At 40.9% G+C, this 17,574-nt stretch overlaps 1 protein-coding gene and 1 long non-coding RNA gene across 4 annotated transcripts in view; one reads left to right on the top strand and one right to left on the bottom strand.

Moving 5' to 3' along the window:
- Positions 1-326: 326 nt before the first annotated feature.
- LOC133616588 (profilin-2-like) lies at positions 327-13,035 on the bottom strand. Of its 3 annotated transcripts, XM_061976045.1 has the most exons (4): positions 12,884-13,035; positions 12,103-12,253; positions 8,810-9,002; positions 327-1,349 (listed from the first exon to the last, which is right to left on the bottom strand). In XM_061976045.1, exons 2-4 carry the CDS (start codon positions 12,232-12,234, stop codon positions 1,252-1,254), a joined length of 423 nt encoding a protein of 140 aa, XP_061832029.1. In that variant the 5' UTR covers positions 12,235-12,253; positions 12,884-13,035; the 3' UTR covers positions 327-1,251. The 3 variants fall into 3 exon arrangements, with proteins under 3 accessions (XP_061832029.1, XP_072770728.1, XP_061832030.1); XM_072914627.1 differs by lacking the exon at positions 12,884-13,035 and having other exon boundaries at positions 12,103-12,425; XM_061976046.2 differs by lacking the exons at positions 327-1,349; positions 12,884-13,035 and adding an exon at positions 1,372-1,689 and having other exon boundaries at positions 12,103-12,443.
- Positions 12,470-17,574, top strand: part of LOC133616589 (uncharacterized) — a 30,911-nt gene continuing 25,806 nt past the window's right edge. Inside the window, exon 1 of the long non-coding RNA XR_009816881.2 lies at positions 12,470-12,771. This is a non-coding gene — a long non-coding RNA (uncharacterized lncRNA). The remainder of the gene's footprint in view (positions 12,772-17,574) is intronic.

Raw genomic sequence — 17,574 nt, forward strand, 5'->3', positions numbered from 1 at the left:
AAGACACGTCGTACTTTACTCCAGACTTACTGACATCTTTTTTCCAAAGGTTTTCCCAAGGTAAAATTGACGGTGACACACATTGTGTGGGAATATTCCCGGAAGAAGACACGCAACAGTTGATCTGGTTGGAATAAATTTATTTTGATCTGTCTGTAAACAAGGTGATAAATCAAAAGTATGGCATTGTTGTTTGGATGCATTGACAGACTGTATCCCAGATACAAGAAACTAAATCAGCCAACAGGACTTTAAACAGATTTTTGATGAGTACAAATGTCCTTTTCGGCCTAAAAGTGAAGCTGAAGTTTTTAAAAAAAAAAAAAAAAAAGGAGAAAAAAAGGGGAGGTGCCAATGAAATGAGTAAGATTTCTAACATTATGGCACAGAATTTCTGATGGTTACTCCCATCTCCCAATGATGTTTAGCGGTTGGACGTTACAATGAGCGAGGACAAAACGTGGCTCAGCGACGATGACAGAAGGCAAATTTTATTTATTCCACAGTTTCAGTTGTCAACACAGCATGAGGGCGTTCAAATGCAGGAGGAAGTGAAACTGGTTCACCTCCCCTGCATGTGAGCGGTAGAACAGAATCTGCTTGGTGTTGAACCAACACGACTACACTTGGTCCTATTTATAAAAAAAAAAAAAAAAAAAAAAAAAGTGGGGAAATGGCAACAATATTCATTACAGGAGCTGGCAAAAAAAGAAAAAAACAACAACACGATATTAAGTGCCTGAGCCAGTAACCGTGGAATGTCCGTTGCTGTGATTGGACAGGTGGAGTGGTGGCCAGGAGAGGAGAAGCTACCAGCGTCATTAGCCCAGCTGGTCCATAACCCCCTCCCCCACACTCACTTTGACTATGATCAATTTGGGGGGGGAACAAAAAAAAAAGGGGGACACAAGCGAGACGGCGAGCAGAGAAATAAAACGCGCGCCGTCTCTTCCAGGACGTGAAGGTTGGGGAGGAAGATGCCGTGAGCCCAGTTGGCAGCGCAGCAGACGTTGTTGGCCGTGTCGACTAAACCCAGACATTTTCAAGTTTGGCTTTTTTTTTTTTTGCTGGTCTTGGTGGAGAACAAAGTGACGTCTTGAAGGGAGGAGGAACAAAAAGTGTGCTGGGGATGAGAACTGAAGAGGAAAGAAGGCAGAGAATGGGGGGGGGGGGGGGACTAACTAGGACTGGAAGTGTGAAATGCATCAGGGTGGTAGATGGATGGTGGGTGGGTGGGTGGCTGGGATTGCTTTAATATCCTCTCTTCCTCAGGTAGTCGACCATATCATAAGCTTTCTTGTTGAGAAGCCCTCCATGGATACCTTCTTTGCCCATGACCAAAACCAATACTGGAGTACAAAGGGAAAACAAAAAGCAGAAAAAATGATGACCTCAGCGCTGGAAAAGTCCAAATGAATGAGAACACAGTAGATGATCGCCACATGGAGGTTTAACCCTGTGCTGACAAGACTTTAGGAGGGGGGGGACACACGGGGTGACCACCCCTTTTTCTTTTTGTCTAAGTGATTTTTTTCGCTTTTTGTTTGAGCCCCCCCCCTCAAAGTACACATTAGCTAGTTCAAAAGTACAACTAAAACCCTGATTCCCGCAAGTATTTTGCCATCGTGTACGCCTTCTTATTCAAGCCGCCTCCATGGACGCCTTCCTTGCCCATTACCAACACCAAGACTGGAAGAAGGAGAGACAGAAGGGACACTTAGAGGAAGCGGACAGGGAGGAAGAGGAGGAGGAGGACGTCGTGATCCATCGGTCACGTGCAGCTCGTTGACAAAACACGCAGTCGGGTGTGTAAAAGCGGTGTCAGCAAAACATGCGCGGTGTAGCTGCGGCCTTCACATGTGACAAGCATGGAGGACAAACAGACCAGTGGCGAACAGGAAAAGTCATGCGAAGAAAAGAAGTGGACAGAAGCGAGCACAAACATAAGTTAGTAGGAATTTGGGCCATTAAAAGTTGGAAGCAGACTCGTGAACACGATGGAACCTCCTAGAAACACTTTTGTTGTTGGCGCCACGACGAACAGCGTGTGTGAAATAATCCATTTTTAGATGCATTGCAATTCTGGCATGGACAATTATAAAACCAACTACCGTATTTTTCGGAGTATAAGTCGCACCGGCCGAAAATGCATAATAAAAGGATAAAAACAGATACTGTTTTTTTCAGACTAGGTCGCAGTTTTCCATAGTTTGGCCGGGGGTGCGACTTATACTCAGGAGCGACTTGTGTGTGAAATTATTAACACATTACCGTAAAATAACCAAATAATATTATTTAGCTCATTCACGTAAGAGACTAGACCAGGGGTAGGGAACCTGTGGCTCTAGAGCCAGATGTGGCTTTTTGATGACTGCATCTGGCTCTCAGCTCAATCTTAGCTGACATTGAATAATGAATAATTCCGCTGGTAATCAGTGTTAAAAATAACGTTCAAAATATAAAACATTCTCATGCATTTTAATCCATCATTTTCTACCGCACCTGTCAGAATAATTAGATCTAAGTTATCACAAAACTTTGTGTTGCCATGAGTTCCCGGCGAGAAGACAAAAGCTGTCTTTAAACCTACCAAGAAGGCGGCTTGTAAAACTCCACTGTGTAGGATGGGAAGCAACATGAAGGTGTTCTGTTTCTTGTATGTATTGTAATCCACAGAAAGATTTTGTCTTGACCCGAGATCTACAAAGCGAAGAGGAAGCCGGACCTGACTCCCCTCTAGGGACCTCTTTTTTGAACTGTTTTACGACCTTTTCTGTGAACTGTTCTGTAATCAAAGGCGATGGCTGTTTACGACCCCCTCCCTTAGAAACAGCTGTTGCCATGTAATCAGGGAAAGTCCAAATAAAAGAGACGTACAATCTTTCGTCAGGGGCGTGGGACGACACTGTACAAGTCTACGCGTCTCTCCTCAATTGAGCCAAATTTAATTATGTCTCAGTTTAATTCCTTGCTTCTTGTCTTGTTTAATAGATGTCAGTGTTTGAACCTGACAGCACCTGTTCAAGAAGTCGCATTAATGGGAAGAAGTATTTTATTTACTATTGGTTAGCTTCAGAATAACAATGTTAATAAAAATAAAGAGACTTGTTATACTCTAAAAATGTTGGTCTTATGGTCTTACTTAGAAAAGCACACATTTAGTTGTATTCAGTGTAAAAAAAAAATATATGGCTCTTACGGAAATATATTTTATAAATATTTGGCTTTCATGGCTCTCAGCCAAAAAGGTTCCCGACCCCTGGACTATACGTATAAGATTTCATGGGATTTAGCGATTAGGAGTGACAGATTGTTTGGTAAACGTATAGCATGTTCTATATGTTATAGTTATTTGAATGACTCTTACCATAATATGTTACGTTAACATACCAGGCACGTTCTCAGTTGGTTATTTATGCCTCATATAACGTACACTTATTCAGCCTGTTCACTATTCTTTATTTTAAATTGCCTTTCAAATGTCTATTCTTGGTGTTGGGTTTTATCAAATAAATTTCCCCATAAAATGAGACTTATACTCCAGTGCAACTTATGTTTTTTTCCTTCTTTATTATGCATTTTCGGCCGGTGCGACTTATACTCCGCAAATACGGTAAGTCACACTGGAGTATAAGTCGCATATTTTGGGGAAATTTATTTGATAAAACCCAACACGAAGAATAGACATTTGAAAGGCAATTTAAAATAAATAAAGAATAGTGAACAACAGGCTGAATAAGTGTACGTTATATGAGGCATAAATAACCAACTGAGAACGTGCCTGGTATGTTAACGTAACATATTATGGTAAGAGTCATTCAAATAACTATAACATGTAGAACATGCTATACGTTTACCAAACAATCTGTCACTCCTGATCAATTTTCATAAGTACGGAAGTAGTAACACCTTTTTTTTTTCCCCACAATGCACTTCTGTCATGACCCGCCCCCGCCTAATTTGTATTGGTTGACGTGTGTGTGTGTGTGTGTGTGTGTGTGTGTGTGTGTGACGATTGGTGATATAAGTCTAGTCTCTTACGTGAATGAGATAAATAATATTTGATATTTACGGTAATGTGTTAATTCCACACATAAGTCGCTCCCCCGGCCAAACTATGAAAAAAACTGCGACGTATAATCCGAAAAATACGGTAGTAAACATCAATCAATAATGGATGTAATTGTAAATAAAGTCATGCAGACAGTTTGACTGCAATGAACAACCTCACTGAGCTCCTTTATTATTATAGGCCACTTATACACATATTTCCACTCATTTAATAAACATAGGAATTAATTTCGCTGTTTATTATAATAAATGCACGGTTTTTAAAAGTTGCAAGTGATAAAATAATTTAGTGAAATTAAAAAAGTTTAATTAAAGAAGCATCAGTAGTGGAATCGTAGCCTGCACAAAGTCGTCATGGTCTCATGTTTTGTGTTGTCTATACCACATTGTATGAATAATAAAGGTTACTGCAGCCAAACTTCTACTTGAGTTTCCATCAACTGGGCCTAGAATTATTTTTTTTTCACACAAAAAAAATCTGATTTATGCCCTTATTTTAAATACGTTATCCAATACAAAATGACAGATGCAGCTTTTTCTTTAATTTAATAAAAAATTTGTTTAAAAATAGTACTGCATACCTTATCTTGGCAAAATCATAAATTGTATAATCTTTTTTAGACCAGATATAATTTTGACTATGGAATAATTTTCTAATAAATGAAGCACTTCCTTTGGGAAGCAATACTTCTGCTTGAAGAGAATACTTCTGTAAACAAAAATGTAGCATTGCACGCAAATAATCTTCTACATTGAAATCAATAAAGTACAAACTTCTGTCTTGAACATACTTCAGTAAGTAAAATCAAAACGTCAGATATTAACCATTAGTTTCAGCATTGTGTACTATTGTGCGGCATCTTATGCACATGTAGCTAAAATCAGACAATGAAAATGACAGAACTTTGTGTGGCAGTGAACGCCTGCACACACTTTTCAATTCTGTTCAGATATGAATACACTCATGAGGTTTTAATACTAGTTAGTACTGGCCCACTTGCGTTGCCACCACAGCACTTGACACATTTGCGTAACTAACGACCGGATGCAGTTTCTTCATACTTCCTCGTCCATGAACCCAACACTTGTTGCACCTAATACTTTTGCTATTTTGTGTACAGTAACTCTGGCTACGCTAACAGCTAATCAGGTAACAGTATTAATGATCAAGTTTGCTTGCGCCATCTAGTTGTCTCGCGGTTTATTCTTTACATAAACTAAAAATGAATGCTGCAGAGAGCAAACAAATTGTGGATAAAACAGGAAGAGTCACTTGGACACTATGGCAGTTTTTTTGATTTTTCCAGATACGTTTATTGGCAACACTAAATTGTCCCGAATGTGTGAATGCTGTCTGTCTGTGTTGGCCCTGCGATGAGGTGGTGTGTTGTCCAGGGTGTACTCCGCCTTCCACCCGAATGCAGCTGGGATAGGCTCCAGCATCCTCCGCGACCCCGAGAGGGACAAGCGGTAGGAAATGGATGGATGTACAGTGTGGTCTGCAAATTATGCAAGACCGGTAATACACCCCCACCTTAGCTGAGCTCACCCTTTACAGCACAGCTGCAACTTCCTGGCACTAACCTGCAGAAAATACTTATTTTCAGGTTTCCCTTTTCACACTATTTTGTTACACTTTATCGCTCAGTACTAACAGAAACCATTAGTGCCAAGTGAGTGTTTTCATGCAACATCACAGGGCATGATTTTTATTTAGAAGCCATCTGGGGCAGAAATAAAGAAAGGGAGCATTTACAATTAGGGCTGTGAATCTTTGGCCACAATTCGGGTAAAATTAATTATTGATGCATCTTTGATTTATGTATATTGATGCAGTTTCACATTTATTTTCGTTTCACTAAATGAGCGTCTATCACTTGCAACTTTTAAAAACCGTGCGATTAGAATAAGAAATTCCCCATCACATTTATAAGTCATAATAACAGGTGCAAAACTGAAACATAAGTGTCCTATAAGGAAGTGGTTGGATGTCAGGGAGGTGGCTTACTGCAGTCAGCCTAATTTTAGAAGTGTCTGCATTACTTTAACAGTAAATAAATAATCAATTGACATTTACTAATCAATTTTATGATTGTCCGAAATGCGATGCATCTAAAAATCGATTTACCCCACGTCTAGTAACTATTCAGAAATCGGTTCTCGATTCAATATCAATACTTTAATAACCTACTCAGTGGCCTAGTGGTTAGAGTGTCCGCCCTGAGATCGGTAGGGTAGGGTTCAAACCCCGGCCGAGTCATACCAAAGACTATAAAAAAATGGGACCCATTACCTCCCTGCTTGGCACTCAGTATCAAGGGTTGGAATTGGGGGTTAAATCACCAAAAATGATTCCCGGGCGCGGCCACCGCTGCTGCCCACTGCTCCCCTCACCTCCCAGGGGGTGATCAAGGGTGATGGGTTAAATGCAGAGAATAATTTCGCCACACCTAGTGTGTGTGTGACAATCATTGGTACTTTAACAATGGGTGCCAATTCTATGATTAATTACTACTGGATGGACAGGACAAATACTAAATAAAATAATGTAATCTGTCAAGAATCATTACAAATAATCACAATTCATTTAAAAATCTTTTTTTTTTTTACACCTTTACTTACTAGCATTAAATGGGTCACACTTTTATAGCGCTTTTCTACCTTCAAGGTACTCAAAGCGCTTTGACGCCATTTCCACATTCACACACTGATGGGGGGGAGCTTCCATGCAAGGCCCTACCCATCAGGAGCAGGGGGCGGAAGCTGGGGATCGAACCAGGAACACTCAAGTTGCTGACACGGCCGCTCTATCAGCTATGAGCAGCTTGTTGAAGTGCTCAGTGAACCACACACACACTACATGATGATCATGCTATATAATCTGACTTTTTATTGATGACGACAAGCTCACATGCAAGCTCACCAAGGACAACAGCCAAAACTCTGGAGGTACTTTTGTTCACGTGACGCAGGTAGAACATAGGGCACACTTTTGGCCTTCACAATAAAATGGCTGTGTGTTACATCATGTCTGACTCCGCCACAAAATAGTGGTCCAAAAATGTTATTTTGCACTTGCAGAAACAATACCTTGATGGAATTTGCAGTGATTTAATGTTGCAATATGAGCACAGCATTACAATCCCGTTATTTCAAAATTGCACATTGGACACTTTGAGCTTGAAAAGTTGTCTATGGTAAAAAAGGAAAAAATTTGCATTTGTGATTTTGTAACATTATTTAAGTCAATGTCTCTTAACAATTGTTGGGCCGCCAAAATATGTCAACTGTAATCTGTTGTAATACACTTTTCCACCACTTGTGGCAGTAAGGACAATCTCAAATCAAAAGTTTAAGCGCAAACATGATGAATAAAGTGGTGAAACTTTGTTTTAATTTGCACTTTTGACAAGTTGTTACAAAACAATTTAGCGCAACGTATTTTTATGTAAATGCATTTTCTGTTAGTTGTTTATGAGTCCCTTCTTATGCAGTATATTTGGTTAGTACTTATTTTTCGAGTCAGCCTGACCTAACCTATGTCAAATAATCTTTGTGCTTAAGATAGCGTCATATCATTTGAAAATGTAAACCAAGTAGAGTTAATAATGCAGTGTTAATATTTGAGTTAGTCCCTTTAATAAGTGAAAAAGGTTAAGTACCCCGAATATAGGTGAAGGTTGAATTGTAATCTTTATAACCTTATTAATGGAAACAAAACGATTGAGAAAACAGGCAATGATACCCAACCCTAATACCGTATTTTTCGGAGTATAAGTCGCACCGGCCGAAAATGCATAATAAAGGGAAAAAAACATACAAGTTGCACTGGAGTATAAATCGCATTTTTGGGGAAATTTATTTGATAAAACCCAACAACTAAGAATAGACATTTGAAAGGCAATTTAAAATAAATAAAGAATGGTGAACAGGCTGAATAAGTGTACATTATATGACGCATAAATAACCAACTGAGAACGTGTCTGGTATGTTAACGTAACATATTATGGTAAGAGTCATTCAAATAACTAACATATAGAACATGCTATACATTTACCAAACAATCTGTCACTCCTAATCGCTAAATCCCATGAAATCTTATAAGTCTAGTCTCTTGCGTGAATGAGCTAAATAATATTATTTGATATTTTACGGTAAAGTGTTAATAATTTCACACATAAGTCGCTCCTGAGTACAAGTCGCACCCCCGGCCAAACTATGAAAAAAAACTGCGACTTAGTCCGAAAAATACGGTAATCATACCTATGAAAACACCACTAGGTGACAATATCAGTTATAAACTGGTTTGTGGGCAACTTAGTTGCCACTTGTAAAGCAGGTGCTTTAATGTTGACATTACTAGCATGTAGATGAAGGGTTTATCATGGCGACAATTCGGGCTTAGGAAATAAAACAATTTGGAGGTTCCACTGTGTTTTGTAATTCGGCATTAGGGAGCACATGCGCATCTCAAGACAGTTTGGGTCCCCGGAGGCAACGAGAATCCATGAAATTCAAAAATTTGTGACAATGTGTGAAACTCCAGCGCAATGATGGCAAATGACCCCCAGTCAGTGTGTTGCCACAATTTACTGAAGGGGGCACGTGTTTGAATTTGAAAGCTATTCTCCTCCATCCTTATGCATGTTTAACTTCAATGTATTTAACATGCATGACTACAGACAGGACTAGGGCGACTTAAAAATAATAATAAAAAAAAAAAATCACAATGACTCACCTTTGGAAGCTTTGCCTATAGAAACATTGAATGTGGGCTCTCCTCCTTGACTCTTTGTCCGGATGTCCATTGTCCAGTCACCGTCAGATAGGAGGCTATCTCTGATCACGGAGCACTTCTTATTGCCTACGGTCAGCCCGCTGGTGAACAAACACGAGCGGTCCTTTCCCGTTAGCACGTCAATTTCGGCCGACTAGAAGGAAATCGCATCAAGTTAGGACATTCATATCCAGGTAAGCCATTAAATCAACATGGTCTACTTTGAGTCACAGTAACAACAAAACAACTACTGTATTTTCAGCACTATAAGGCGCACCTAAAAACCACAAATTTTCTCAAAAGCTGACAGTGCGCCTTATAACCCGGTGCGCTTCATATATGGATAAATATTAAGATTCATTTTCATAAAGTTTCGGTCTCGCAACTACGGTAAACAGCCGCCGTAGAAGAAGCGCGCGGTGCATGCTGGGATATGTGACGTTTCATTTCCATTTGTGTGTTTATGTAAAGACCCCAAAATGGCTCCTATTAAGTGTGTTGTCTGTCTAATTATAAATAATGCAGACGAGGCGTGTTAACTGAGTTCTCAACGTTTACTCACAGCGTGCTCATAACCACATTCTAACTGCCAGCATACAACAACGCTTCTCAGGGCTACCGCGCATGCTCGTCACTATCGTTGCATGCTGGGTAGTGTAGTTATATTTGCTAGCTCATAACATCACATTAAGAGACACGCTTACGCGCTTAATTCAATACTCGCCGTCATTCCGGGTGGATTGACAAAAGACCTCCAGCCGCTAGATATTGGTGTCAACAGGGCATTCGAAGCTAGACTGCTAACTGCGTGGGAACAGTGGATGACAGAAGGCGAACACACGTGACGTTCACCAAGACAGGGAGACAGCGCCAGAAGACATTTTGGATCCCACATTCGCCCAACTTTTCAATTCGGACAACGAAGGAGAATAATTCGAGGGATTTATGAATGAAGAATAACTTCAGAAAGTGAGCGTTATGTTTATTTTGTGTGTTGTGACATTAACGTTCGAGCAACATTATGTTGCTATTGCTCTGCACTATTTTGAATTTTACTATGTTTGTGATTGCACATTTGCGTACATTTTGGGAGTGAACAGAGTTGTTAGAACGCTGGTTTTTAATATATTATTAAAGTTTGATTGACCTATCTGACTGTTTTTTTGACATTCCTTTAGCGCAGTTAGATGCGGCTTACAACACCGGGCGGCTTATAGGTGGACAAAGTTTTGAAATATGCCGTTCATTGAAGGCGCGGCTTTTAACCCAGGGCGCCTTATGGTGCGGAAAATACGGTAATCATGCAGTTAAAATAACTGTCCTCAATGGTTCATTGCGAGGGATTGAATAGCACATTGTAAAACCATGCAAATGTTGAGCTTGACTTAAAGGACAAGAGGTAGGAAATGGATGGATGAAGGATATTCACACGCGTGCACACAAAAAAAACTCATCTACCAACAAAGGCGTTGCCCTAAACTCCAAGCAGAAGTGCAGAGTCACAGCACATTCAGGAAGAGGAAATGCTACCAAGCGCTAGCCTCAAGTCAGCATTGAGACAATCCAAGTGGAATAACGCCAAGACAGCTCAGAGCTGGAACAAAATATCGGCCTTCGTTTTGTCTGACAAAAGCTATTTCTTTATTTTAAATCGGTTTAACATGCATGTACACAACGATGCTAACGCTCGCTAGCTGTCCTGTTGAAACAACGGTGATACAAACGAGAATCAAATCCTACATAAATATAAATTAAAATAATTACTTTCAGGGAGCGAGACAAAAAGTCTACACAAAGTAGTTATTTTAATTTTAAATCTGTTTTGAAGACTTTAGCGTTGATGCGCATGCTCAGTAGCGTTGGGTGGCTCTTTGACAAAGCAGCTATGCTACTTTGAAAAACGCTTGTTTTCTTCTTCAAGAAAGACACCAGAGGGGTACATTTAAAAAAAAGTGAACTAAAACATTTTCTTAAGTTAGGTTTTTCTTGTGGAAGAACCGTGATTCGCCGTATAGCTCATGACTACACAACGTGTTGACAATTGTATTGCAAAATGGAGGCGCTTGCTAAAGGGAATGGACTCGAATTGACAATTCCACGCGCAAACGTGGTCATGCCGGCTATTGTCGTCAAATTGGAATACCCAACATAGTTAAAAAAAAAAAAAACACGTCGCGAATACGAACACAGTCTGCGGCAAAACTCAAAACGAGCCTCCCATGCCCGAATGAATAAAACGAGTGTTCGGCCGCCATCTTGGAAGATGCGGGGCGGACATTAAACTACAGGAAAAAGAACCTACAATGAAAACTAGAGGAAGAATATGACACAAACATCGACAAGACACGACAAGAGCACATGTCCGAGGCGCTAACTATGCGCAAATGCCGCTAGAGTCCACTCATTTTCCAAATGAAAATGACAGGCCTGTTTTTTTTTTTTTTTAAAGCTAACATTAAGCTAATGTGGTTGTACCGTCACATGTTCCCTATCGGCATGCTTTTGTTCGCAAAACGCGTAAAATTGCGTTATAACTTTATTCGTTTTATTAATTACTTCGATTTCAAATCAAGTTGCCACAATTGCATAACTTATTAAATAACGTGCCATGCCTCTTATGGGTTCTCTGTAAAGTGCGCGTTAGCGGACGCCAATGGTCAACGCCTGCTAACATGCTCGTTTAAAAAGTAACAATTGTGAGAATAAAAGGTAAATACACACTAGGTGTGGTGAAATTACCTTCTGCATTTGACCCATCCCCTTGTTCACCCCCCCTGGGAGGTGAGGAGAGCAGTGAGCAGCAGCGGTGGCCGCGCTAGGGAACCATTTTGGGTGATTTTACCCCCCAATTCCAACCCTTAAAGCGGGGTGCCAAGCATGGAGGTAATGGGTCCCATTTATGTAGCTCTCAGGGCGTACACTCTTACCACAAGGCCACTGAGCAGGTCGCTAACGCCTGCTAACATGCTAACGTTGCTTGTTTTAAAAAAAATAAAATAAAAAATAACAGTTGTGAGAATAAAAAAGACACATTTGTGTCACACTTAGCGACAATTCCAGCAAGGTAGACGTGAGAGTTAGTGCCGAAAAAACGGGGTGGGTTGAGCCGGGAGCCGTGAAGTGTGAGCACCGGATACCATGTGTGCGACGTGCCTCACCCCTTGTCCGACAAGGCCTGGCCCATGCAGGGGGGGGGAGACATGCGACAAAGACGGCAAAGAGTGTCGGATAAAAAAAAAAGCGAGTGTACTCACCGTCGTGGTGGAAAACGCGCCACCGGGAGATGACGCCCAGACGTATTTGGATTCGTAAGTGTGACCGATAATGGCCGCCTCCTGGCAGCTGCCATCGGCCATCAGATTGTCCACGTAAGATTGCCAGGACATGTTTTCTGAGGATGGGAGTCTAAAGATAAAAAAAAAAAATAGACACAAGTTCACAGACGCCTCTCGAACCACGAAGGGAAGCTGGAGAATGCGAGCACTGCTTCAATGGCTTCCAACAAGCGGAGTAGGGGGGAGGAAAGCACCCGGCTTGGTCAAGTCCCGGCTTTCTTCTAGACCTGCCAACCAAGAGAATGCAGCTGCGGCTAGACAAGCGCTTGGGTGTAGTCCTGGTTAAATCACTCCGCGAGGGTGGTTATTGGCCCGCTGCTTCATTGCGTAATATAGCAGGCGGCGGATGAATACACGAGCCTCACACGACCTACTTTACCTTGTGATTAGTACTGTTTTTACCAATTTAAACCTACATATTAATGCCCTGACATTCGAATAACAACGACGAATCACAACATGTATCGACATATCACCTAACATAGTATATTTAATGTTTTTTAAACATATGTCCATTTCTCTTTGATTCTAGAATTTTCTACTAGGAAGTCAGAAAAAAAGGCAACCGGAAGCTCCACGTTAGTAACTGTAAGTGAAAGCCGAAGTTGTAATATATAGTTGTTTTTAGCGTCAAATCGACGGTCTATGTCACGTTTTTGTACAAAGCAGTGTGGGGGAAAAAAGACAAATCGAACATTACCTTGAATCGCTCGGTAGGAGTCGTTAATGGTGGGCTAACAACAGGCAGCGTGTGTGTGTTGTAATGTTACCACATCTGTGCCCCTTCGTCGATGTCAGCACGACAAAAGTGTTCTAGATAAAGACTTTAATGTCTGTGATGTTTAAAAAAAAAACGTACGTTTGTGCTTTGTCCATCCGGTAAAATGCCACGTTACTTAATTTTTTTTATTATCTTCTCCTTGTCCCATGATCCAAAGGGCAGAAAACCCAACGATGAAGTTAGTAGTATTTTGGAACCTTCTCGACCTTTTGGCTCTTTAAGATAAAATTCAATATCAGGATATTTGAATTGCTTTATTGTGTATCCAAAAAGTAAAAAACATACATTCATGGATTTATGTTTATACATTTATGTATCATTTTCATGATTATATAGCCTATAGCCAATACAACTACAAAATTCAGTGTATCACAAAATGTAAACAAATTGTCAAAAGGTTTCAAAATAGAAAATTACTAGTTAATTTTCTTAATCAGCAAATTAAGTACAAAAACTTCCTTTGCCTTTATTTAGTCCCTTGATCTCTATGCATCATTTTGATGATTATATAGCCTATAGCCAATACAACCCCCAAATTCAGTGTATCACAAAATGTAAACCAAAATTGTCAAAAGGTTTAAAATAGAAAACTACTAGTTAATGTTCTTAATCAGCAAATTAAGTACAACAACTTCCTTTGCCTTTATTTAGTCTCTTGATCTCTCCTAAAATCCATTAATATTTGCCCAATATTTTAATTTATTGAGGACTCCGGCTTCCTCCCAGCTCCAAAGACATGCACCTGGGGATAGGTTGATTGGCATGGCGTAGTGCAGGGGTGCTCACACTTTTTCTGCAGGCGAGCTACTTTTCAATTGATCAAGTCGTGGGGATCTACCTCATTCATATATATAATTTATATTTACTTATTTATGAAATATATGTTTTTGTTAACAAATTAAAGGTGTTTAATGATAATGCAAGCATGTTTAACACATATAGTTAATATTGTTAATACATTAAAGGTGTTTAATGATAATACAAGTATGTTTAATACATATAGTTAATATTATTAACAAGTTAAAGGTGTTTAAAGATAATGCAAGCATGTTTAACACATATAGTTAATATTGTTAACAAGGTAAAGGTGGTTAAAAATAATACAAGCATGTTTAACACAAATAGTTAATATTGTTAACAACTTAAAGGTGGTTAAAGATAAAACAAGCATATTTAACACATAGTTAATATTGTTAACAACTTAAAGGTGGTTAAAGATAATACAAGCATGTTTAACACATATAGTTAATATTGTTAACAACTTAAAGGTGGTTAAAGATAATACAAGCATGTTTAACACATATAGTTAATATTGTTAACAAGTTAAAGGTGGTTAAAGATAATACAAGCATGTTTAACACATATAGATTCCTTTCTTTCATGAAGACAATAATATAAGTTGGTGTATTACCTGATTCTGATGACTTGCATTGATAGGAATCAGACAGTAGTGATGATAACGTCCGCATTTTCGAATGGAGGAGAAAAAAAGTCCTCCTTTCTGTCCAATACCACATGAAAGTGGTTGGTTTTTGGCATCTTATTTGTCCAGCTTCCGTACTCCTTTGTATACACTTTACAAGAAATACATTGTCGGCAAACTCCGTAGCTTGCTAGCTTGTGCACGCCAGCTTTCTGAGACTCTTATTTTGGTAGCGCAGGCAGGATGAAGCAGAGCTTTTATTGTGCAACTGTGCAGTCGGTCTTTGGAGTTTTGACGACAGGTACGGCGCCAGAGTCTGTTGAAATAAAGTGTTACTCAACTTCCAGTCGGTAATTTTAATGAGCTGGCAGCAGCCAGCGTCATCTCAGAAGACCCTCGGGTGCCGTGAATGTCAATCAAGTGACGAAAGTGACGTCATAGTGAAGATTTATGATCGCTCATTTTTAGGACTATTTTTTTAATGCCTGGCTGGTGATCGACTGACACACCCCTCCGGTAGATCGCGATCGACGTAATGAGCACCCCTGGCGTAGTGGGTAGAGCAACCGTGCCAGAAACCTGAGGGTTGCAGGTTCGCTCCCCGCCTCTTACCATCCAAAAATCGCTGCTGTTGTGTCCTTGGGCGGTACACTTCACCCTTTGCCCCCGGTGCCACTCACACCGGGGAATTGAATGATGAATGATAGGTGGTGGTCGGAGGGGCCGTTGGCGCAAATTGCAGCCACGCTTCCGACAGTCTACCCCAGGGCAGCTGTGGCTATGAAAGTAGCTTACCACCACCAGGTGTGAATGATTGATGGGTTCTACATGTAAAGCGACTTTACATACTATATAAATCCCAGTTATTATTATTATTAACACTAAATTGGCCCTAGTGTGTGAATGTGAGTGTGAATGTTGTCTGTCTATCTGTGTTGGCCCTGCGACGAGGTGGCGACTTGTCCAGGGTGTACCCCGCCTTCCGCCCGATTGTAGCTGAGATAGGCTCCAGCGCCCCCCGCAACCCCGAAGGGAATAAGCGGTAGAAAATGGATGGATGGATGGAGGTGGACCTGTACAGTATGGGAGGGAGAAAGTGTAAGTCATAGTTTTCTCGAGTCATCATTAAATGGCCCTGATATGTCAAAAGGCATTAATATATCATGTTCTTTTCGAATACCTATACAACTGATACAAGTAGTTCAGCCGGGATATGCTCATTTCAAAATGAGAAATGTACAGCCCTGAAATCTTGTTATTGTTTTCATTTCGATGTCCCGCCCTCCACCGTTTGACCAATTAGAAAGTCTGTGAGTGTGTCACATCCAGGTTACCAGTTACATAGCGCCCTCTTCGTCTGGCTACTGCCACCAGTAAAGTTACTAAACATGTCAGACCTTGGTAAATCTAAAACTTGTCGTTACCGATTCTCAACTTATTCACGACAAAGCCAGGAACAAAACAAGGATTTGTATCGGGGATGCCTCTGAAAGATGGAGACGATTCTTTCATCTGACGCCAAACTTGGTAATTTCCTCCTTGATAGGTAAGTAAGGCATTTACGTTTTACTTGTAAAAGATGGAAATGGACATTTCGTATGTAAACTATATTGTCCGATACAGTCTTTGATCTTGTCTAACAAAGGTAGTATGTTCGTGCAACGAATGCTTAGTTTGAGGTGCTTAGCTCCTAGTGCAGGGGTCGGCAACCTTTACCACTCAAAGAGCCATTTTGACCCGTTTCCACAAATTAAAGAAAACAATGGGAGCCACAAAACTCTTTTGAAATTTAAAATGAAATAACACTACATACAAAGTTTTTTTTTGCTTTGTGCTATGTATAAACCAGGGGTCTCAGACACGCGGCCCGCACCTTAATATGGAAATGTAATGTTAGTGCGGCCCGTGAGTTTTATATGAAGGGCACTTGACAGCGTCACACTTGTAAACCCTCCCGATTTTTCCGGTAGACTCCCGAATTTCAGGGAAACTATTCTCTCGAATGTATGCTGATTTTCACCCAAACAACAATAATAAGGGCGTGCCGTGATGTCACTACCTTTAGCGCCCTCTACGGCTTGAACAAACAGCTTGCCAGCCCAGTTACGTGTTATATGAGGCTTCTGCAGACACACATAAGTGAATGCCATGCATACTTGGTTAACAGCCATACAGATCACACTGAGGGTGGCGATATAAACAACTTTAACACTCTTACTAATATGCGCCACACTGTGAACCCACACCAAACAAGAATGACAAACACATTTCGGGAGAACATCCGCACCGTAACACAACAGAACAAATACCCAGAATCCCATGCATCCCTAACTCTTCCGGGCTACTTTAAACACCCCCGCTACCACCAAAGCCCGCCACCCCAACCCTGCCCCCCCACACATCAAATGCGTAAATTGAGGTGGGCGGGGTTTGGTGGTAGCAGGGTGTGTAATGTAGCCCGGAAGAGTTAGGGATGCATGGGATTCTGGGTATTTGTTCTGTTGTGTTTATGTTGTGTTACGGTGTGGATGTTCTCCCGAAATGTGTTTGTCATTCTTGTTTGGTGTGGGTTCACAGTGTGGCGCATATTAGTAAGAGTGTTATAGTTGTTTATACGGCCACCGTCAGTGTGATCTGTATGGCTGTTGAACAAGTATGCTTTGCTGTCACTTACTGTGTGAGCAGACAAAATGTGACTGGGCCGGCACGCTGTTTCTTAGGTGAAAAAGCGGACGCGACGACAGGTTGTAGAGGACGCAAAATGCAGTGCCATCACGGCACGCCCTCAATTTTGTTGTCCGGGTGAAAATCGGAGAATGTTTGCCCTGGGAGAGGCAGTGAAATCCGGAAGTCTCCCGGAAAAATCGGGAGGGTTGGCAAGAATGCAGCTGAGCCGCATCAGAGTGGTCAAAGAGCCGCATGCGGCTCCGGAGCCGCGAGTTGCCGACCCCTGTCCTAGTGTAATGCTTAGCATGCTAGCCCAGTTAATGACACATCGACATATAGGTTAACGAGGGAAATATATGCCCGTTAGCCTGTATGTCGATGTGTATTCCAACTGACAGGGCAAATATATATTTCCGACAAATAGAACCTATGTGGATATAGGTAGTTTCAGTGCCTATTTTGTTCTCAATATGCTGATACGCTGAGGAAATGGGTTCCAACATTAGCACGGCTGTCATGG

The sequence above is a fragment of the Nerophis lumbriciformis genome, linkage group LG14 (assembly GCF_033978685.3).
Source record: "Nerophis lumbriciformis linkage group LG14, RoL_Nlum_v2.1, whole genome shotgun sequence".
NCBI classification, from domain to species: domain Eukaryota; kingdom Metazoa; phylum Chordata; class Actinopteri; order Syngnathiformes; family Syngnathidae; genus Nerophis; species Nerophis lumbriciformis.

Coding starts and splice junctions, on each gene's coding strand:
- LOC133616588 (XM_061976045.1), bottom strand. CDS start 12,234: ATGTCCTGGCAATCTTACGTGGACAATCTGATGGCCGATGGCAGCTGC. Junction 9,003..12,102: donor GCGCGTTTTCCACCACGACG/GTGAGTACACTC, acceptor ATTTCCTTCTAG/TCGGCCGAAATTGACGTGCT. Junction 1,350..8,809: donor TATAGGCAAAGCTTCCAAAG/GTGAGTCATTGT, acceptor TTTGTACTCCAG/TATTGGTTTTGGTCATGGGC.